Source organism: Microplitis demolitor, chromosome 9 (assembly GCF_026212275.2).
Source record: "Microplitis demolitor isolate Queensland-Clemson2020A chromosome 9, iyMicDemo2.1a, whole genome shotgun sequence".
NCBI classification, from domain to species: domain Eukaryota; kingdom Metazoa; phylum Arthropoda; class Insecta; order Hymenoptera; family Braconidae; genus Microplitis; species Microplitis demolitor.
The window spans coordinates 7455125-7479141 of NC_068553.1; the positions used below are offsets into that span (position 1 = coordinate 7455125).

Below are 24017 nucleotides of genomic sequence, written 5' to 3' on the forward strand. Positions count from 1 at the left end.
GCAGCCCATTGAAATTTCCAGGGTTGTTTCAGGACACTTTGAGGTTGAAAAAAAAACCGACGGTATCCTTTGTTCATCCTTTATATCCAAAGTTGTACCAAAATTTCCGAATATCCTTAAACATGCGAACTTTTACTTGTTTTTTAATCAACATTATCGCTTCAAAAAAAATTTTTCATCGAAAGCCACTAATTTTGACACAGAGAATGTTTTGCAGTTTTCAAAACTCTACTTCCATTGTCTGTACGACCAATATATTTCGAGTTATTGATTTCCAAAGCCAAAATGGACTTTTTTTGCTTTGATCAATGATAACTCGGCGCCAAATCACCGTAGAGACTTTTTAAGGACAGCAAATTAAAGGACATAAAATTTTATAAAAGAGTCATATGGTCAGATTATCAAAAAAATTTATTGAAGCCCATATACTTTTTTGAAGACGACGCTAAAGTTGGAAAATTTTTTTTGCGTCGGTTTTCTTAGGATTATTCCAGAACCGTGCATGATAAAAAAAATTTAAAGTCTACATCTGAAAACTAGAAACTTAAAGCTACAAATTACTTTTTTATTCTTACTCTGCGATCATTTTTCACCGAGGTACAGCATATTGAAAATCACTCAAAAATTTGGAATTTTTTTTTATATCCCTTAATTTTTGTGACCAGTGTAAATATATATATATATATATATATATATATATTGTGTTGTACAGGTGTATATATTTATATATATTTATGTGTGTGTGTTTGTGCATGTATGCATAAGTGTGTGTATATAATACATTACATGTATGTGTATTACAAATTGTTAATTACTCCTGTTAACTGCACTGGCCGGAATTGATATTTTTTCGAAATATCTTTTTCAATCTGAAAAACAAAATGATAGATATCCATCAAAATATAAACGGATGTAAACGGAGGATTGTTAATTAAATTATTACTTACGTCAGTTTGTAATTCTTGCGTACGTTGTGCAATAATTTTGAGAAGAGGCTGCAGATTGTTTATTTGATTTATTATTTCTTTCTGTTTTTCTTCATTGTTTAGTTGAATTGTAGTCATTTTTTCCATTACTCCACGCTTTTGCTCTATTTCCTCTGTTAAGACATCAACATACCTAACATATGAATAAAGTACAAGTATTAATAAATAACGAAAATTATAATTGTTTTTGAAAAATTATTTCTAAATATTATTTGCAATTCGTATGAATTGGTATGAGTGAACTTAAAGCTTGGTAATAATTCTCAAGCTACTCGCAAACCGACATTTCATACGAATTTTATGTAATTGAAAAATGATACCAAAATAAGCGTCCTGCATGTAATTGTAAAAAATCACAATTTTTGATCATTTGTACACCGAGATATTGATAATCTAAGTGCACACAGTTAACATGTAGTAGTTCGGACTAACCTGAAAAGTCGTATTTTCACGTATATTCTAATTTTTTTGCTTAAGAATATCTCTCGAACGAATAAACCGATTGAGACGTTTAAAGTGGCAATCGACGCGTTTTATTAAGTACTATAACTGGTCCGATTTTGAAATTGATTCATCAACTCGTTTTTGAGAAATTTCCAAAATACTAAAAAAAAGTTTTTTTTTTTAATTCTGCCGACAACGGTTTCTCTTAAACGAATGAACCGATTTTGATAGTTAAGGTAGCATTTGACACGGCTTATGAAGTTTTAGAGCCCAGTTGATTTTGGAATCAATCCATTGAGCACATTACACGTTATCAAAAAAAAATATTTTTGAAAAAAGTTTATTTTTGGAATATCTCTGAACAAGGCCTACCGATCAAGCTCAATTTTTCAGCTTTTAGATATTGACAAGCCGCGTCGAATGACACCTTAACGATCGAAATCAGTTCATCCGTTCAAAAATTATAGATATTTACATACATACATACATACGTACGTACATACATACTGTGACGTTATTTTTCGTATGGGGGTCAAATCAAAGTGAACGTCACAAACACCAACTGATTTTACTGTATTTACAAGCATGGTAATTCAAGACTTAGAATTTAGCATACAGGTATTAACGATTTTGATACAGAATTTTTATTTAAGTTATAGTTTAAGAATTAAATATGGAGTAACGTTTAGCCACAGTTATGGGTTTTGTTAAAAAAAATTGAAGTAAAGATTTAGAATCAGAATTATGGAAATTAAATATAGAATATGGTTTGTGATTTAAAGTGTGAGATAATGATAAAGTTTGAGTTTTAGTTTACAGTTTTGGAATTTTGAGAATATTGTTATAGTTAGAGTCGCGTTCCCGATTAATTGTTTATATTATTTTATAAAATAAGTACAAGAAATATGTTTAATTATTAAACCAATTGTCGTCTAATTGACGTCAATATTAGACCCATGTACGTTAGTTTTACTAGTTTTGTTAAAGAGAATGTTCTAGAATATCGGTTTTTATAATTTATTGTTCTAGGTTACTGAATATTAGTTGATTGTTAATTAGCTCTAGTAATTAATTAATTTGTTTTTAATGTATCGATACATATGCTTTAGATGTCAATTTACCTTTTTGTTAAGATTAATTTCATTATTATTAGATTCAGTATTTTGTTATAAAGAAGACTTATTTGTACGAAGCTACAGTATTGTGTTAATTGTTAAATAGAGATTTGAGATTATTTGTTGTTAAATAAAAATCGCGAATTCACTGATAATCTACATGAATTCGGAATGATGTAACCCGGACCACTCCCTCTCTCCATAAACCTACACACTGAGCGACACCATGGCATACCGTAACTCTGTTTTTAGTTTTCCAGTCTCTGTTTTCGTTTTTGCTTATAAGTCCTGAGCACTCTGTTAAGTTTTAGTTATAGTTCTTTATTTAGTTGCGTGGTTTTGAGATAGTTCCACAGATCAAAAATTTATCTAATGATTAAGATTTACTGGTTTGGTAATTCCAGTGATAAAAATTACCTGGCGCCCTGTTAGTATTGAGACTGGAGGCTAAAGATAAAGAACGAAGTTTGTAGCGCAAAAGTCTTGGCGTATTAACGTATGCTTGGATTTTTTTGTTGTTATAATACATACATGCATACACTCGGACATAATCTTGAAATTAGTCAGAATAGCTTCCTAAAACCTCAAAACGTCAAAATCTCTTAAAAACTCGATTTTCGAAAATCGGACTGAAACCAATAACTTTCCGAATTTTTGAAAATTTGCAATTTTCTAAGCGGGAAGTTAAAAAGCTTCAAAATTAGAAATATATAAAAATCATCATACTAACGTCTACTAAAAATGTTACAAATATTCAAAAAAATCTCTCTCACGATTTTGTAACGAGAAAAAGCGAGTAAGTAAGAGAGGAAGCACTAGCAAGTAAGAGAGTAAGCAATAATGCACATTATAGGTCGCAAGTGAACTACCTTAAATCTTAAAGACAATGTTTATATGGTGTAAACCAGCTCTGCTTATTAAAAATAGATTCTCATCTATCGTATAAGTATACAATAGATATTGTTTAAGCTGTATGTATGTATACTTGATTATAGCACTTTCTCATACAACTCATTCATTCTCATAAAGGTTTTATGAGAAACTATTGGATTCAGTAAGATTTTTTAAACAGGGAGGCTTGTTTCTTGCACTTATTTTTTCGATGATATTAATCGCGTAGTAAACACTATATCACCCAAGTATAAGAGGATGCAAAATTGTTATTTGTTTGGATACTGCTATCTTTGATCAATTGCCAGCTGAGTAGTAATCGAGTAAGCTTAGTAGGATGACCATGTAATTTTATCAACAGACATGATCGCATAGTGTACACTGTGCCGTTTTTCGATGACTATTTGAAAAATAGATTTATTTTTTCTAACTTAGAAATAAAAATATCTCTGGTGATTTCTAATCTCGGTGGAAACACCGTGGAGGCGTGGTGGTATCGCAGTGGATCCACGGTTAACACGCGGTGTCTTTGTGTCATTTTCCCAACATATAAACACGGAGTTTTCACGGTGTTTTTACAGTGTTAACACAGTGACTACAAGGTGTAGACAACGTGATTACTCAGTGTATCGTCGGAGGCTACACGCTGGACTCATTCTAATCCGGGAAAAAAATGATTTTGTTTGATCATATATATTTAAATATAGTCACCTACGTATGATAAGATTTTAAAAAAGTTGGAAAATCCAAACGTGCACAACTCATTTGCTCATTCTAAAAGTAATCAATAGATGCTACTCCTATATGCAAGAAATTAAAAAAAGAAAAAAGATTTTCGTCTTGGCTCTGAAAGAGGAAAGCGGGTAAAAACAAAGCGCTCAAGCAATTAGTTATAAATAATAACTGAATATTAATATTTAATTTCAACACTTCTTACTAGTCTGACTAGTACATTTTTCCTGTCGCTTGAGATATGGGTGCTTTCAACATTAATCAATGAATCGCAAGGTAAATCAGAGAATTTGGAGATCTATATTATAACGGGGTAAATTTGAATTTACCGCGTTCAAGTAAGTCAAAATAAAATCTATCATGTGTACTGTTGGTCATGTGACGTTACCACCCAGGGTATTCCGGGTAGGTAGCGACTAGTAGTCCGGAAGTGGAAATTTCAATTGCTCGATCGTCAAGCCCACTTAGAATTAAGTAGGAGAGAAAAGACAACCAAAGTCAAGAAGTAAGCAAACAATTATAAACGGGGACCGAAACGAGAATCGGGCATTAACGAACGGAACGACCGGACCGTCGAGACGCACAAGACCCGAACATCGAAGTGACGCCATAACAGACGCCGTGAAATTAATTATATCAGGTAATTATTCAATTGATAGTTTGAGTTTTGATTGTGGAACCAAGCGATAGAATTTTCAATTTTTGTTAATAAATACCAGGCAGGTAGCCGGTATTTCTTTGATAATTACTGATTGCGTTTGAATAACAGGTGTAGGAGAGAACGAGGATTGTTGAGACGAAAGAGAAAGAGAGAGGAGGGTGACGAGACAAGAACGAGACGAACAACTAAAATCACCAGACCAGGACGAGACCAGGACAAAGACAACAACGAGGAAAGGAACTGGAGTGGTTTGATTGTAAAGGTATTTATAAAATTTATTCCAGGCAGTAAGCTGGAAAATTTTATTAAATACATAGTATATGTCTGGTAGCGTCGCGTCTTAGCGTTCGAAAATTTATTGCTCGCAAATTAAATAATTAATTTCGTAAATAAAAATTCATAAATTATACCCGGACTTAATTATATAAAAATAAGTAATTAATTAACTCCAGGCAGGTAGCCGGAAATATTCTAGAAGTTTCCAGGTAGGTCGTGTAACTCACGCACCAGAAACCGTAGAATCTAGTCACCAATTGCTAGTCGGAAAACCAAGTAATTATAAGTAAATTTAATAATAAAATAAATAAAATTAATATTAAATTGTCTCGAGGAAAAATCGTAGAAGGTCCGCGGTCAGTCACTGATGAAAAAGAAAATTTAAATTAATTAATGATCGATAAATAAATTATTAAACCAAGGAAATAGTTGAAGGAATTAATTAAATACAATAAGAATAATTATTGTGACGAAAAAGTATCTGAAAAGGAGCATGTGAGAAAAATGGATAATTTATAATGGCGGAACTTTGAGTTCGAATAAATTGGTAACGTGGCGATGAAATGACTGAGTAAAAAGTCGTTAAATTATTTGAGTGAAAACAAGTGATAGGGAAGTGATAAAACGTAATAATAATAATTATAGGGAGTGTAAAATCAATTAATAAATTAATTAATAATTATTTAATTTCTCGAATTAATTAATTTATTTAAAATTGCGGGAAAAATTTTATTATAAAAATTCAGTGTGTGAAAATAAAGTCCAGGGGATTGAGTGAGTGTGTGAGTAAAATAAGAAAGATTTTAATGGAAACTTTAGTAATTAAGTATCGCGAAGGTTAAGCGATTTTTAAAATAATTGTGTGTGAGTGTGTGTAAAATGCCAAAGGTAGTTGGCCGATTTTAATAAAGAAAATATTGCGGGTTGAAAATTAAATTAGGTTTAAGGAAAATATCGCGGGTTAATAAATATAAGATTCAGGTTACAAATTATAAGGTTTATAAGTGGAAAAGGTATAAGGGTTATAAAAGGTATCTAAGGTTTATAGAAGTTATAAGGTTTTAACAAAGTTATAGGGTATAAGGTTATAAAGGGTATAAACGTTTATAAAGGTCAAAAAGTAAAAGGCTAATTAAATAAATAAAGGTTTAAATTGTTACTTGAAAATATTAAATTATTTATAAATTATCCTTCCTCATCCATCTCTTACAATTAAATAAATTACACCGACCCTGACGATTCGAGATCCAGTTCTAGGAGGCCATTATCACTTCTAGTGGCGCCCTTAAAAAAGGTCAATCAAGGACGACCAGAGTAACAGCACAGCCCTGTTATAATTTAGATAAAATCTCTAAAAGCATAAGATCGGTGAGCTTAGATTGCGAAAATAGCACAGCTGAAAGAAAAAAAAAGGTCTGTTGGAAATGGCGAACAGGAAAAATGGTAAGAAGCCCAATCAGCAAACATCTAACTCCCACAACCAAACCTACGTAAGCATGTCACAGAACAATACATCACTGGAGGAAGTTTCAACAACAATAATGACGTTCCTGAATCAAATTCAAGAACAAACAGCCAGGTTCAATCAACATTGCAAGAGTTAAGTATGAAAAAACTGACAAAGCGCGATTTTTGATTCACTTAAGACAAGAGGATTTAATTAACGGTCCCAAAAATATTTGGATAGTAGGCGGCAGAGGCAGCTGATCGGTTCTCGTGTGGCTCGGGCGATCACTCAAATTAAGCAGCATCGATCATGATCGCTGCTTGGTTGGGTGACCGCTTAGCCACGCGTTGTGCTCAAGTAGAGGTCTCTGACCGTTAGGCGCGGAACGAGGATCTAGTGATGGGTAAAATGTGTATTTTATTAATCACTAGAACCTTACCCAAACCGAACTGTACTGGCTAGGTTTTCTCTGTGGTTTTCCTACACCACTGCACCTCCATTGCAAGGGGAAGTATTAGAGCATCACTGTAATGATGCAGTACAGTATAAGCACAAGTCGGGCCACAGCCACACAAAGAACTGGGTAATAGGAAAAAATTTGATGAGTAAATATTGTATACCATGTGACAGGTAATGCTTACATACGTGGTGGATTTATAAAAAAATAAAATAAAACTATTTTGATAGTGAGCAGATGTAAGCCACTCCTTCCCGAGTACCGAGCCTCTTGCTCAGTAAGCATCTTGAGGCCTGTAGCCTCTGACGTCAAAACCCCAGCCTGTGACAAGGTTCATCCCCACTAGAGAAGGGCGAAATGGACATTGAGGCCAATAAAGAAGAGGCATACCGACGGGGCCCTCCGAGAGGACCCAACGTATCGTCATCTAACTATTCTCACCCTTTCCCTCATTATATCAATTGTTATTAACCGTCGATATAATACGATTGGTTGTCGGGCTCAATAATGTTTAATTGTTTAACAAATATTTGAAAATATATTGAAGTGCCCTTCTTACACAGACAAATGTAAAGATGTCACATGGGCTTCAAGTTTATTGAGCCTCTGTCAAAAGGTACATAATTATGAACCTTTGATCAGTACAATGAAGCTAACAAAATCCTAAACAGCAAGTAATTTATCAATAACCATGACTTCATCGCGTTTATACCCAGAGAAAAGTTGTTCAGGAAATGTGTTGTAAGAGGGATACCTACCGACATCTCCAAAGAGGAGTTTATCATGAAAATTTAAATAAAAAAAAAATCATAATAAAGTGTAATAAAATGATCATAATGATAAAAAAATATGGCAGCTAAATTACTTTCATGAATTGCCAGATTTTGATTTATATGAATTTTAATTAAACCGAAAGATTTTGAATAGTGATTTTTATAAGCTTTCTTCTATTTAAGAATGTAAGTTTAATAAAAAAAATAGATCATTAGGTTGCGTATTTTTTTAGTTAATGTATTAACCAACATCTGTACATACTGACGGACATTACGGTTTTTTTTTTATATTTTTTTTTTCTTTTAAATCATTATTTTTAAAAAAAGCGACTTGAAATTGTATTGTAATTTTATTCTTATTGAATATATTTGAACGAGTGTAAAATGTTTTCTACATGAGTGAATCAGCTCAAACCGTGAAAGCGTTAGAAGAATACATTTCATCATAATACATTTCATCATAATTATGAATAATCATGCATGAACGAATATAGTCATTCAGAAAATCTCATTTAAAATACCTGTAAATTTTTATTCAAGTACTTCAATAGGGATTTATTGTCCTCATTAATAAAATTGTCAGTGATTTTTAAATTTAAAAAAAACATTGTCTATCGGTTAACTGCTATTTTACTAAGGGACCACCCATCCAACTTATGTCCCATGCCAATGTTGTTTAACTTATAATATCACTGAATTTTTGTCTGCTCCTCTAGCATACTATGCACTTATTAATAGGATCAATCCATGACATAACAACTCAAAAGATCTAATCGATACATCTTAGATGAATAATGTACCAAATAATGAATTTAGTTCTGTACATAAATTAAAATAAAATTCAATAGATAGACAAGGTACCATTTTGTAGGGGACTAAATTCTCTATAAAAGTAACTTTTGATCGAATGAAAAAAATCAGCCACTTTTTTACTGCAGAAATTTGAACCTAATTTTTTTTTTCCAAATTTCCATTTATGTTTATTATTCCACGCTTAGGAAACAATGTTACGATGTATGAAACTCATTGAATTTGTTGCGTAATTGAACTATATTTAAATTCATATACCCGGGAAAAAAAAAGTTCATATTTGGCTATATATAATTAGATATGACCATATAAGATCATCCTTGAATCATATATGTTTAAATATGATTCATATATGTTCATATATGAGTCATATATGTTCATATATGGCCATATATAAAGGCAAAGAAATTTCTTCTAACTTATACCTTAATCATGAAAGATCATATATGGTCATGTATGATCAAATATGATACAACATAAAGTATTTTTACTCGATGGTTAGTTCACATAAGATCATAAATGATTATATACGGACATATATGAACATATATACTTACGCAAAAAATTAAAGGAACAGAAAAATTTTATAAATTTTTTTGTAATTTTTGGAAGGCTGTAACTGTGAAAAATAATTATTTTTACCAAAATTTTCTAAGAGCTCAGGCTATTGTACAAACATAAAAAATACCACAAGACAAAAATTTTCTACATGCAAGGAAATGACAAAAGAAAAAAAATTTCATAAAATAAATTTTGAACACAATAAAAATAGTTTCAATTTTTTTGAAATTTTTTTGAAATTTCCTTACATTTGCTGAGTAATCAACGCAAAAATTTGAAAAAGTCGAAAAAAATTACTTTTTTATTTTGATTATGATTACACCATTAAAAGAACAAAACTTGCTCCTTTAATTGTTTAGCGAAAATTTGATCGATCATTTCCAAAAAATGGTTCGATAGTACAATTTGAAACTTGACAGGAGTATTGGGGGTACATTAAGCTAAAAAAAGTTCCTGTCAACTATAATCTTTTCATCAATATTTACAGAGTAGTAGTTGATGTCCTTTTTTTGGAAGTCTTTTTTTTTGTACTTACTTTTAATAGATGTTAAAAATGAAAAAAAATTTTTTTTTTGGAAAAAAGATAAAAGGGTCTTGTAAGGAATTTATTCAAGTATTTAACCGCGCCCTTAAATTTACTGTGCGATCATTAGTACCTGAAATATAGATGATCATAACCAAAAGGACCATTTTTTGTTTGAAAGCTGATATATCTGCAACAAATCGTCCTACGAGGTTAAAAAAAAGCTAAATTGAAGCTGAATAAATTTGCTAAACGACCTATGCATTGGTTTAGTTGAAAGAATTTTTCCGCGGTCCGTTGGCTCTTCGGAAAAAAAAAAAATTCAGAAATTTTGTCACGTAACGATTCAAGTATTTAATTTTTAGTTAGTTGTAAATTGAATATTTTAATTTTATATTTGAATTTGAGTCGTTACGCGGGCATTCCGCCATTTCGCCGATGGAGACAGCGGTCCGTGCACGGTGCTAGCGCATGCGCGCCGAGTATGAGTGAGCACATGTGTGAATAGATTTTAATTTATAATTTAAAAATACAAACAATTGGTTTATATTAATTTTAAGATTTTGTTTATGATTTTGGAATAGTTGGGATGCATAATCTAGCACGACATTATGCCCCAACAATTGTCTATTGTATTATTTTATTTAAACTTGTCATCCGATGGAGGATGTCAGTTTAGTCGAAAAAATTGACCGCCGGGTAACGGTAAATCGATACCTCGGCTATGATCCCGACGTCAAGTTAATAAGTTTTAAATAATTATTATTTCAGTTACCGGGTAAAATAAAAATAGGAATAAGTTATACATAAATAGTTCATATATTTAATTAATTAATCAAGTGGCATTCAGATACTGAAGAATTATTTTTATATTTTATATTTTAATTTAATACTAGGCCCAGGGCTACTAGAAATAATTATAATAGTAATTAAGGGTGGTAATTAAGGTAATAGTAATAATAGTCGACGGTGGTGCCACGTGTGCGACGACCAACAGGTGGAGGTTGAGATAATTAATTTAGAAAGATACGGACCAGCAGTGTGCATAGACGCTAAACCTATTATCCATACTATTGTGCATTAATTATTTAGTTTGATAAAGATAAAGATAATTAATAAAGTTCACCGGGTGAACTTGTTAAAATATTGGTTTCAATCCATTCTATTTTTGTTATTGGAGATTGCTAATTTTGAGTAAGTACTTTAAATTTCTTTCACGGCATTTATTTTTTACGTGGTAACCTCCCCCGGTAGTTGTTGGTCGCCGCGGTGAGGGAAATTAATTTATTAGTAATTGATACTGGATGATATATGATTTGCATTGCTTATAATTATCGTTAATTATTATTATTATTTATCATTGGTGAATATATTCTGATATTTCTACGTATATATATGTATATATATGAGTTGAGTGCAGCGTGGTGAAGCATTGCCGGTATACAAATATACACACCTATAGTATATATATCTATAGAGCGCATACAGTACTTGAGTAAATTCCTCAGGTACTGACATCACTACTTGGGTGAAAAATTCTTACTCGGAATATTTGGAAAAAAAATATTAAGCATTATTATAAGTATTATTATTATTTATATTCATTATTATTTAAAATAATTGAGTAACTTTATATTTTTTTTCATTTTGAGTTTACTTGCCCCAGTGGTCAAAAATTGTAATTTGAATTTTTATTTTAAAATTTATAAATTGGTTTAATACCGGAAAACTTATTATTTGGAGTGTGAGTGAGGATAAATCCCGTATCTTTCTCCCTCTCACAAGTGCTGAGAGAGTAAATGAAATAAAGATATTATTATTATTTATCATCTTGAGAATTTAAGTGAAATAATTGTTTCTTTTATTTGATAGTAAAAACTTATATTATCAATTAAATTATATTTATTTTGTGTTGGCTATCTAGTTTATATAATTTATTGTAATATTGCGGTATTATTTTTCTGACAATTACCAGGTTTTATTATTGTTATTAATTTGCACGGAATTAAATATTGTGTAAAATATTATTAAATTTTATATTGTTTATATAAATTAAAACTCGGAAACCAACAGCTGTCGGGGAAAATTTAATATTTATTTTCCCTGGATCTTTTCCTACTGCTTCATTTCATCTTTCTGATCTTATTTATTATTTGGAATATAATTATTTATTATATATTTACTATTTTTCTTTTTTTTTATTATTCATTTTATTTCTCTCGAGTGTTTGTCCGCTTCGTTACGAGTCACTTGCTCGGATTTTTCCTCGTAGATTTTCCCCTGAATTCAATTTTGCCCGTTTTGGGATAAACGGTCTGGCGCCTGCGTGCACTAACCCAGCCTGAGGAGCTGGTGCAGGCACGACATTTAATTATTATTTATATTCTGACAAATATCAAAATCTATTATATTATTTTAATTTGATCTCAGTATTTAATATTGTTTATTATAATTATTATTATCACGCGTGGGCGACCTCATACGCTATATTGAGAGATTTCGCGTCTCCGTCGCGAAAATTCAGTAGGTATACGTTATAATTTTTTATCTCGCGGTATTTCTCATGTTTGCGCAACAGCCAGAGCTCTAAAAAAATTTTTAATAAAAATGCACCGAAAGTCGAGATTTCAAGCTATAAGATGCATTTTTTTAAATCTCGATACGATTATTTTTCACAAAGTTACAGCCTTCCAAAAATCACTAAATAATTTATAAATTTTTTTGTTCCTTTAATTTTTTGCGTTAGTGTATGAACATATATAAAGATAAATTAAAAGTTTCCAACCGATATACAGGCCATATAAGATCATTCATGATCATGTTCTGACATATATAAACAGATATGAAAAAATATAAAAAAAATTTTAACCGATAACAATCCATATAAGATTATATATGGTCATGCATGATTATATATGAAGGACCATAAAAATTTTTCAATGATGTTCAACTCATCAAATTTCTTACAAGTTGTTTAACTTTTATGAAATCAGATATAGTCAGGTATAAAGAGACATGAAAATTCTTTACAGGATGTTTAACGCATATAAAATCAGATATGATCAGGTATTAACGTATATGATAAAACCTAAGTTTAAATTAGAAGTTTTACTTTTAAGTTAAACTTAAGTTTAAATTTTATTTTTTTAATTTATTGAAGATAAAAAAACTTCTGATTCCACATTAGAAAACAAACTACTCAAATACCATGTAAAATATCAATATAAACGTAATGATTGTTAAGATTTCTAAGATCAATATATAAACCTATTGAATAGTCCCAACTATTAAATCCGCAGTTTGGCAGAGTAGTACAAGCTTCAACTGAAACGCAGAAGGATCCAGGTTCGAATCTCAGAAAAAAACCGAATAGTTTTTCGTCGATAGAAAAATTAATAATGCGTGAACAATAACTATAAATAAATAAATTTCAATTAGTGTTAATGAACAATAAAATTAAAACATTATTTTTTTAGTTTGAACAATTTTTGTCAAACCTATATGTATATCATATGTGATCATATCTAATCATAAATGATCATATCTAATCATATATGATCATATCTAATCATATACGATCAAACATGGCCAATTTTTATTTATGATCATATATGAATGCTCATATATGGTCAGACATGAGATTTTTCTTCCCGGGTATAGTTGCACTTCCGGCAGATAGAGGCAGCACTTACTGGGGCTTAGTCTATTTATTCAAACTTGACCACGCGCAGTGCGGCGCATGCGCATCTACTCTTTCCTGCCTCGTGTCTAGAAGACGGCCGCTGTTGTCTTTCGCAAACATACGTTTAATTAGAAACACGTGATTTATTTAATCGAATTATTTTGTGCTTATCTTCAAGTAATAAATTGAAATAATAATTAAAATAAATCTAGCAATCATCAAGCTCATTAAAAATATAATTATTTTTATAATTTTTGGCACCAGAACTCAAAAATAAATTATCTCAACAACTCGGAATTCAAGTGATCAACGACCACGTTTCTGAAGAGGTTACTTCGACGGAAACTGCTACAGGTGCTTTTTTATTCAATTAATAATTATATTAAGTGCTCATAAATATAAAAGACTCTATATAATACTTAATTAATTATCACTATGCCCAATATTTTAATTAAACTAAAAGTTAATTCTCGCTCGGTAGCCTCTGCAATCATGCTACCACGTGTTCAGCAAATAAATTCAATTCAGTGTAATTTATCACGAGCTTATTCAACTATATTAAATTAAGTAATCAATAACATTATAATTCAATGAACTCAAATATTTATGCATTTTGTGCTATTAACAAATAATCATTGTGTATTCAATTTTTAACTTCGCTCGGTAACCTCTGAATTCATGTTACTTATTATCATGACATTCTTGCAATCGATTCAGTGTTCAACTTAACTCAATTTAATTGTTTCAATTAATTACTCGAGCTAAATTTTAATAATTTGCATTCAATTAATTACGTTTTCATGAGCTCAGACAATTAACAGTATTAATAAACTAAACCAACGATTTAATTTTGTAACCCAGTGATATTACGTGCTGTGACAAATAAAAATATTGCGTATTTTTCCAACATCCCAACCACCAACCAGTCCTGGCATGTATTTATTAAATTATTATTACAACGGAATTCATTTTTTCTAGGAACCTTTATGATCTAAAAAAATAGTTTTCATATTTAAAGTAATAAAACTTGTTGTAAAACAATAAAGTAATTAAAGTTTTTTAAATTTGAAGTTTATAACATTAATTAATAGTTTCAGTTTGTTGATTAAAACTTTCATTCTTTTGTTAACTTAATAAAAGTGTCAAGATTTATGTACAAAATATTTCTATTAAAATAAAATAAATAATTAAAAATAAAGTTTTTCTTTTAATTATCTATAGCAGGTTATGGGCCCAGTATTTTTTTAATGGAAATATTTATTTGGTAATATAAAATGGAAGTTACTAAAGTAAATAACGGTATTTTGCTAAACGATAATACCTGGGTAATTTGGAAATTTCCAATTTCTATTGTGTTAATAGCGAAAAAGTATTGGAAAATCATAACAGGAGAAGAAAAAAAAACCAGAAGAAAATTTTGAAGTTCGGGAAGAAATAATACCAGAATTCAAGAAATTTTAACATCAAGAATGAAAACAAAACCGCTTGAACATTTGTTGTCATGTGAAACTGCAGCAGATATGTGGGAAAAAATTAAAAGCTGTGCATAAAAATGAATCACAAGTAGGTGGACATTTATTACAACAAGTTTGTCTCATTGGAATTTACCAGTGGCGTCTCAGATTTTTTTGTCTCAATTATATAGAATAAGAAGTCAGTTAAAGCAAGCTAAAGAAGAAATTTCTGAAAAAATTAAAATAACCAAAATTTTAATGGCATTACCTGATCAATATAGATACTTTGTGTCAGCTTGAGAGTCCGTTGCACCAGAAAGTCAGACTTTGAAAGAATTAACTTCTCGACTATTGATAGAAGAGCAGAGACATAAAACGCATGAAACATCATCAGCCTTGCCAATTCAAAAAGAGATTATTTGTTTTTATTGCAAGAAAACGGGACATTTTAAAAGGGATTGTCCAAATCTCAAAAATAAACAAAACAAATATTGTAATTACTGTAATGAAACTGGTCATGTTGATTCTCAATGTTGGTTTAAAACACAAAATAAATAAAATGAGGCAAAACTTATTACAACAAACGCTTTTATTAATGAAAAAGTTATTGAAAAAAATATTTGTACCGAAGTTTCTGCGATGTTGAGTAGCCAAAAGATATGTCAGAAGTTTGGTGGTTAGATAGTGGGGAAAGTGATCATATGTGTAACAAGTTACAATTATTTAAATCAATCAGAAGGTTGAATTGTGACATTTCTGTAAGAATTAGTGATGATACTTTTTTGAAAACTCAAGGTATTAGTGAAATTAAATTAAAAGCTTGGAATGGGAAATCGTGGATCGATACAGAATTAACAAATACTTTATATGCTCCAGACTTACATCTGAATTTATTTTCTCTTGGTCGAACTCTTGATAAAAGGTATGTTATGACTTCAGATAAATGTGAATGTAAATTAATAAATAAAAATACTTCAACATGAGACATACGTATCTACACGCCTTGCGTATAACTCCTAAAACCCTCCTTTGCTAAATCTCCAGCGCGAAACCACAAGGAACTCTACGTCGTAATCTCCACCTCACATAGAGCCGTTATGACCAGCAACAACCGACTCAACGGAACATGGCTGGTCCCACGCGATAATAAGCGTCGAGAACTCGTGGCGAAGGCTACTGCTACTGAATCTCCCCCGAGTCGTACGTAACTGATTTGACTTGAATAATCAGAGTAGTGAAAGGCTCGAAAAGTAGAAAATTCTTCAGGGACTGAACAAGTGAATAATAGCTTGTTAGGAACCCGAAAGATAACAAGTAGAGGAGGAAGCCCTTTATATAGGGTATGGGAAGAAGTTGCGTCTCACCACTTATCCATAAGAAACCATGTTAACCAGCGCTGGAAGACTAGTACCACGGGGGGGGGGGGGCTCTCCAAACCAACTTCAATCAGAGTTTCTTTATTTCCTGAGATGGTCATTGTGTTTGGCCCACAGAGGTAGGACTCGTGGTGGCTGTGGTTAGATACCATGTGCAATGAGGATTTTAGTTAATACCTCCGCTTAATATCCACCTTAGTCGTCACTTGACTAAATTTTTCGGCCAAAAGGGCGCGGAAACGGCCTCCGGCAAAACTGAGGTGGACTTTAGTCCCGTTACACGTGATGGTAGGGATGTTATTGTCGCATGCTTAGACGCTTCCAATGCTTTTGGATCCATTCGGCATGAGCTGATAATGGATGCTATTGTAGGGATTAGGACACTCATCAATCAGTCTCTTCTTGCCCCGTGGCAAAAGATAAACGCCCTTTGGACGTTTATGCCGCGGGTAGATTATGTCTTGCGAGGAGGAAAGGTCGATAAAACACCTTTGATAATGACTGATAAAGTGCTAAGAAAGTTAATAAAGGGCTGGATGCATCTTCCAAAGCGCGTCAAAAATTGCGCAGTATCTTCCAGGTTCGCTGGAAGGACCGTTCGCACAGAACCAAGGCGACCCAAGTCTATGGTTGAGGATGCTGGTTACAACAATGCGTCAATCTAGTCGTCTTGGTCTGTCCTGAGAATGGAGCGATATTCATCAAGAGCTCGCAATAAAATGCAAGGATGTTGAGGCGCGCTATGCTTTAACTGGCCTTAGTTTGAGATTTCACATCATCTAGCACCTGCGAAAGGCTGCGCAGACCTATTACTTAAAATCTTTACCAATAAAAAAGGACCAGGGTAAAGTATGGCGGGTAACAGCTCGTCACTATGAGAGAAATCTCTGTTTGCGGGATGGTAAATATATTCACAGAATGGCGCTTTATCAACAGTGCGCGCTTAAACGTCTTACCTCTTAATGGAGCGATGCGCTAAGTGCAACGGGATGAACGCTGCAGAGTGTGCAGGTATAGCCTGGAATCTCTTCCCGACGTCCTGAATCATTGCATGACGCATTCAGCTGAATACCAGTAGCATAACTTCACCCTAAACTGGATATCACGGGCCTCAAGGACAGCTGGAGAATAAGACCGTAATGGGAGTTGGAGGGGATCTGGCCCAGCGCAGACATGAGATTTTTGTTAGGAATGACCGGGTCAAGATGATGCTCATGGTAGATATCACTGTGTCTTTCGAGAACAGTGCGTAGCTTTTGATGATGTTCGTCAATCCAAGATTGATGCATATCATGAACTCGCAACTGCATTGAAATCACAGGGCTATTAGATGCGCACTGACGCGATCGTTGTCGACTCTCCAGGCAGATGGAACCCTAACAATGAACCAGTTCTGAGGATGCTTAGTATCTCCCATACTATGCTCGTCTGACGAAACGTCTAATTGTTTCGGAGACCATTCGCTGGCTTAGAAATATCTTTGTGGAGCGTGTTTCTGATCAAACACAGTATGCTAGTTCCGCGGTGCCAAGTGAGAACGCTTCGTGCGTCCACCCTGACGTGAATTGGACATATGGGCAACTATCGTACTTCTTAACGCTTTCACCACTGCGATCACCGCTACCCTATCTTGATTAAAAATTCACTCACGCATTAGCTGTATTAACAATATTGCCATTGTCACTTTTGTCATCTTTACATGGACTATAAACGCTGTATATATATATATATACACATATACATATACATATATATATTGTAACATGATGAAAAATTCGACATCAATTCGTGGTTTGAATTTGTTTGAAATCATCAGTAGTTACCGGATGAGCAAATTCTAGTTACATCTAGAATCGAAAATTTCGACTTCGACCGACTAATTGATCCAACGCATGGATCGTGACGGGAGATCCGGGGTAGACTTCGTACTGAACGGCCGCGTTTTTGTATTTGAAAGATTCGACTTCGACCAAACGAGCAATTGTGATTCCGATTTGAACAATTCGATTATTGATCAACGATTAATTAAAGTGACCGACAAATAAATTCCGAGTGAACAATAACCCAACGACTGTGAACAAGCCGAAGCCTCGGCACGAGAACTAAGCAAGTGTACGACCGACTGATTTCGTGTATGGAACGAGTGAAACGCGTTTTGGGTAAATAATAATTAATTTAATAATTAATTACGCGCAACAATTATGTGATAGTGAAATGACGCGTTACCAAAATTAAATATTATTTTATTTTATTTCATTCGAGTATTTCTGAGAATCGCAGATTATCTCTTTCTCATTCGTTGCGGCAGCCGAGTCCTGCCATGTAAAATACTCTGACGTCACCGGTCGAGTATTTTCGTTAAGAACTACGTCGTATATAAGCTAAAAATTTTTTTTTGCCACGTTATTTATATGGAAAATAGAAAATTATGATTCGCGACCTCTTAATATCAATATTAAAAGCTCATATTTTCACAGAAACTTTATTTTGACATCCTTTGACAGAATTCCACGGCCATTCGAAGAAAATACATAAGTCGATTTTTTTCACACACCCTAATATATATACATACATATGTATTATTATAATATTTTTTAACAACAACTGGGTCGATGCCAGTTGAACCGCGATCTAGTAGTCTTCTCCTCCTTCCTCTTGGTATTGGAACTGGCTGCTGAGCTTGTGGTGGAGACAATCTTTGCTGAAACCATTAAAAATTTTAAAGAAGTTCGGGGATGCGGCAAGAACCCGCCCGATTTGTGGCCACTCCGCGACCCACCCTTCTATGCTTTGGAGCACCTCACGCTGAGGCTCGAACTCGGTGCGTTTTAGCAGTAAGTGCTGAACGGTATCCCACCCTTTGTTGCATTGGGGGGATTTACGATCTTTTGCGAGGCCGTACTCGAAGAATCTATCCTTATAACAGCCGTGACCGGTTAAAATCTGGGTAAGCCAGAAATTAGGGCTGATGTGTTTTCTCGTAGACGTTCAGTAACGTCGGGAAAGAAGTTGAATGTTATTCGTCCTGTGTCCGCTGTGGACCACTGTTCTTGCTATCTGCGAATGGTTTCCTTCCTGAGGGAGACAAGGCCTTCTTCGTCATCTGGCTGCACGGAGGCGTTTCCAAGGGTTGCCTGTTTGCCAATGCGAAGATTGTAACGGGCGCCACGTTCATCAATCACAAGCTAAATGGGTACTGCCCCCGCAACTACACAAAGTCCCTCGTACGATGCCGTCTTGTATCAGGGCTCGACGTTGCAGGGCCCTAAGAGCCTTCCATTCCTCTACCTCACATAGGCCACTTCAGCCTGCTGCCGCATAAGTGACAACAGGCAGGAAGTAGCCCCTGTAGATAGTAGACATTGCTGGAAAGCGCAGTCCCCGTTCGGTCCGTGCGAGATGGCGTAGACGACCAAAAGTTTTATCTAATTTCGCGCGCCTTGTCTTTATGTGTGTTGTTGGTTTGAGCTCCTGGTCAAAATATACCCCTAAGTATCTAACGCTCTTTTTGAATACTATTTTTGTTTTACCTATTACGATTTTCGGTGGCTTTAAATCATACTTGGGTTTTTTTCTGTCTTTTCACTTTATAGAGGTACGGACCTTTGTCCTTGCGTGAACCACGTCGGGTGTACTGTCTCTTGAGAAATATTGTCTCGGTCTTGGACTCCGACAATGTAAGCTTCGCGGAACGACACCATTCCAGTATCGAGTCAACTGTCCCTTGTCCCTTTCTCTCAATATCGGCACGTGAGGTGCCTTCTATGATGACGAGGAGGTCGTCAGCATAGGCTACAAATTTACTCTCGTGTTCCAAAACAAAGGCCCTAATACTGATCCCTGTGGGCATCCCCTTGTTGGCTTTTTTCCAAATCCCCATGACAGTGAGACTGTCCTATCTTTAAAGTAACTCTGAACTACCCTATAAACATCTTTGGGGCTTTCCGTTCTCTTCAATCCTTCGAGTACTCGCGGCCACCACACGTTGTCAAAGGCGCCAGAAATATCGAAGAGAAGTCCGATTGCCAGATTCTCTGTTGTCGAATCTAGCAAGCGACGCATCTCAACGATTGCATCTTCAGTTGACCTTTTGGCCATAGAGCCAAATTGTTGACTGGAGACCTTATCCCCAGCTAAGACTGTGGTGGAGAGTCTCGACTTAATTAGTCTCTCAAATACCTTCCCGATTACCGAAAGTAAGCATATTGGCCTGTATGATTTGGGGTCACTCGCGTCTTTGTCACTGCTCTTAACTCTAAACAGCTATTGTATAGTTCTAAGAACTTTCCTGACAAAATTACTCCCGCCTTTTTCATCACCTCATTCTCCACTAAGTCTGTTCCGGGTGCTTTTTTATTTTTAAGGGTCTTTGAAATTTTTTATAGTTCACACGGGGTGAATAGATCGGCGTCCGCGGTGTCTGGTGGCGTCTTTGAATTTACTCGCGTTGTTTTCTGCTTATCCATTTCTTCCTCTGGTTTGTCGTCTACGATGGGTGTCTTGAGAAAACAGCTAGTTGTGTCCTTAAAGCTTTCTGTAGATTGTCCGTCACGCCGGAGTGTGGTGAGCACTCTGTTAACTCGGTGTTTGTCTGCCTGGAGCTTGTAAACGATGCTCCAGTGCTCCTTGTTACCGTTCGACGTAACAAACTCTCGCCCGCTGTTCTCTCTCTGTCTTTTAACATGTTTTGAGTACGTCTTGCAAATTGTCAAGTATGTCTTTTTTAGTTCTGATCTTTTGTCTTCCTCCATCTCCTTTTGGTATCTCCTTCTGGCTTTGTAAACCACACTCTTTTCTCTCGTTAGCAAATTCACATGAATCTATAATGGTTTTAGTGAGTGCAACGGCATACCTTTCCACGTCCTCGACCGTTTCCAGCGCCAGACCTTCAAGATTCACTCTTGCGAGTTCCGGTAGTTTCTCATGGAACTTCTCCCAATCGGCCAACGCAATGTTGAAACGCTTGGGGTCAGCCCCATCGAGGCCCTCCCGGTCTCTTGGAATTCCAAGGCTGATATCGATCGCATGGCGATGGCCAACATGAATTGGCATTAGATAGGAATATGAGGCCAATAAAATCTAGAAAATGTACCCTGAACCGTGTAATAATTTAAATAAAAAAAAAAAATGATAAACAAATCAAATTAAAAATTGTAACGGGGCAGCTAGAGGTTAGACTGCTCAAATCGGTCGCGTCATGTCGGGGAGCCCCTCAGTTCACACACTACCCTTATCAAGGCATATTCGCTACCTGGTTTACTGAGAATCCGAAAGAGGCCCATGGGTCAGTGTGCCAAACATCCCAGACGGAAGTTCAGGCGAGGTCACGTGGATGACCCCTCCTCGGATTTTATAGCTATATAAGGGCGAGCAATCAGCGATGAGCTCAGTTCATACGCAGTTAGCATACACTTAGCATCTAGCAAGTAGCTGGGAGATGTAGTGAAGGGCTGAGGACGCCTAGCGAGGTCCTTACTCAACACTCTCCAGTTCACTAACACACATTGCTGTCTATCTTTTGTACTAGTCAAGTCTAGTCAATTCGTTGTATTGTAAAGTCCGTTTATTTACTGAAAAAGTCTAATCAGTTTATTTGTTGTAAAAGTCTAGTCAGTTGATTTCATTTTAATCTATGTAATAAAATCTGTGCCATAATATCGAGTCGTCGCCAATATTCTTGCAAAAGGGTCAATCAAGTAAGTTACAGTCCACGTCCAGAATATCCTACGTAATTTGAAGATCATCGACGTAAGTCTACATGCAGTTAATTATGAGTTTGCCAAACGCGAAGTTATTTATATTTAGAATTTAAAAAAATTCGAGGATGTAAAAAAGTTATTATATAAATCAATAAATTGTCAAAAAGATCGTCTTGAATGTCTAAGACCGTATCATCAATAGTTTAAAAGTTATAACAATTGATAAGTTGAAAAAATAATTGACGGCTTCAACTTTGAGAGGGTAAAGTATTTTAAAATTAAAAAAAAAATAGATAAAAACTTTTTTTATAATTTTAATGCACATAACTGTATTCGTAATTTTTTATAGCTACGGAAAAAAAAATATTGAAAATAGAAATTTGTTTATAACAAATTGTTTATAATATAAACAAAGAAAATTTAAATAAAAAAAATTTTTTTTTCATAATTATATTGAGAATTGTAAATAATGATTTTTCAAAAAAAAATTAGTTCTTATTAAATAATTTTAATACTTAAATTCTTTTTTATTTACATATGGGGCATTCCACGCGGAATCGGACAGTTTTAAGAATTTTAATTTTTGATTTTCGTTATTTTTTGATATTTCTTAGTAATCAAAAATCTGATCGACCTAAATTTTGAGATTCTTTGTCATTGGTTCAAAAGATATAAAATTTTCAAAAAAAACGCTCTTTTCGTGGATTTTTGCTCATAGATTTTTAAAAAATATTTTGAATAAAAAAACTCAAAGAATAAAAAAGTTTCGTTGTTCGATGTACTTTTTAAAAATAAGTTACAAATGATTTTCTAAAAAAATTTATCCGCGTTATTTTTGAGTTTTAAAACTTTAAAGTGGTTTTCTGAAAATCATGCATATTTTGATTTTCCTAAAAATTTTCGTCAACAAACTACTATCTATTCCACAACTTTTCAGGTGGTTCCGGTCGTGGGACCTCCATGGTTACTATTTATTTTCAATTATTAAAAATTGAAAAAATATTTTTTTCGCTATAAATTATTATCCGTACCAATTTTTGACACTGCACACTTGTTTGTCTTACATATTAAAAATTTATTTCGATATTTTTTTGTTCTGAGTAGGGATTTAAAAACAGGAAGCAAAAGTTAATGCTATTTATGAGAAGTTATAATAAATGTTCTTATTGTGATAGTGCGGTTTTGATTTTGGAGACGTGAGAGTTGAGGCTCTCCATCTTCGTTGTATTTTCTGACTTTACAGCCTAGTTTTGTCTCCAGGCCAATGACCGGATGGGGGTAAGTATTACGCAGCAAGGAACCGTAAGTGAGTCCCCTGCGCGATTAAAAGTGGGGTCAGCCGAGGGCTTGACCGCCCCTGAGATTTCTTCAAGAGACACTTGAGTCCTAGACGGAAGACTGCGTGCCTCGTATCTCTTTTGCGCTTTCTTTCACTTATTTAAACGCTTACTTTATCAAACCTTGTTGAAGTATATAATTATTAATAAATTTAAAGACAATAGAACTAGTATTAAGTGAAAATTTTACTATTAAATAATAAATAAGTTGTGGTAAATTTTCCCCAAGGAGTGTGTGGCTGCCGTTGAATTTGAGTTCGCCATGGAACGACGTCCACTGACGGTGAGTTAGTTTTACCTATCATCAAATTGTATCGCTGGTTTCATTTTTCTCTGTCCAAGTGCGTTCGCTAAATACCATTGCCTCAAATAATTATCAGGGACCAAAATTTTACCCGGCATTTAATGCATATATAAATATTTCGATTTGTTGAGTATCTTGGAGAATTTGTACATATATTTTAGGGACAGATTGGTTAAATAAAATATTAAAATTTACGAAATTTCTTTCCTTTTCTTTCTTATTTTAAGCCACCCGTAGTCTTAAGTTTTTTATTCCAGCCGCGTGTCCGGTTTTACGACAGGAGGTAACTCACGCAGTAGAGTGATAGCCGGCGACCTTAATCTTAATTATATTTATGCTTTAAGTAAATTTTTATCAATTTAATTTGATAATAAAATTTTACAAGTCGTTTATTTAGTAACGAGGACGCTTGGCTAGCTGGCACGAGCTGGTCAGGGTCACCCGTTATATTTAGCGCCCGACGTGGTTGTTGCACTCTTTCTGGAATAA

The 24017-nt window shown here is 33.9% G+C and overlaps 1 protein-coding gene across 2 annotated transcripts in view; it reads right to left on the reverse strand.

Annotated features, from left to right (window-relative positions):
• Nucleotides 1-393: 393 nt before the first annotated feature.
• Nucleotides 394-24017, reverse strand: part of LOC103578383 (CDK5 regulatory subunit-associated protein 3) — a 55070-nt gene continuing 31446 nt past the window's right edge. The window contains exons 8-9 of one of the 2 annotated variants that reach the window (XM_014444044.2): nucleotides 948-1119; nucleotides 394-869 (exon numbers count right to left, since the gene is read on the reverse strand). In XM_014444044.2, the coding sequence (XP_014299530.2) occupies nucleotides 798-869; nucleotides 948-1119 (244 nt within the window). In that variant the 3' untranslated portion in view covers nucleotides 394-797. Of the gene's footprint in view, nucleotides 870-947; nucleotides 1120-1418; nucleotides 1591-24017 lie in introns of those variants that run through there. The other variant, XR_008404260.1, reaches the window with a different exon arrangement.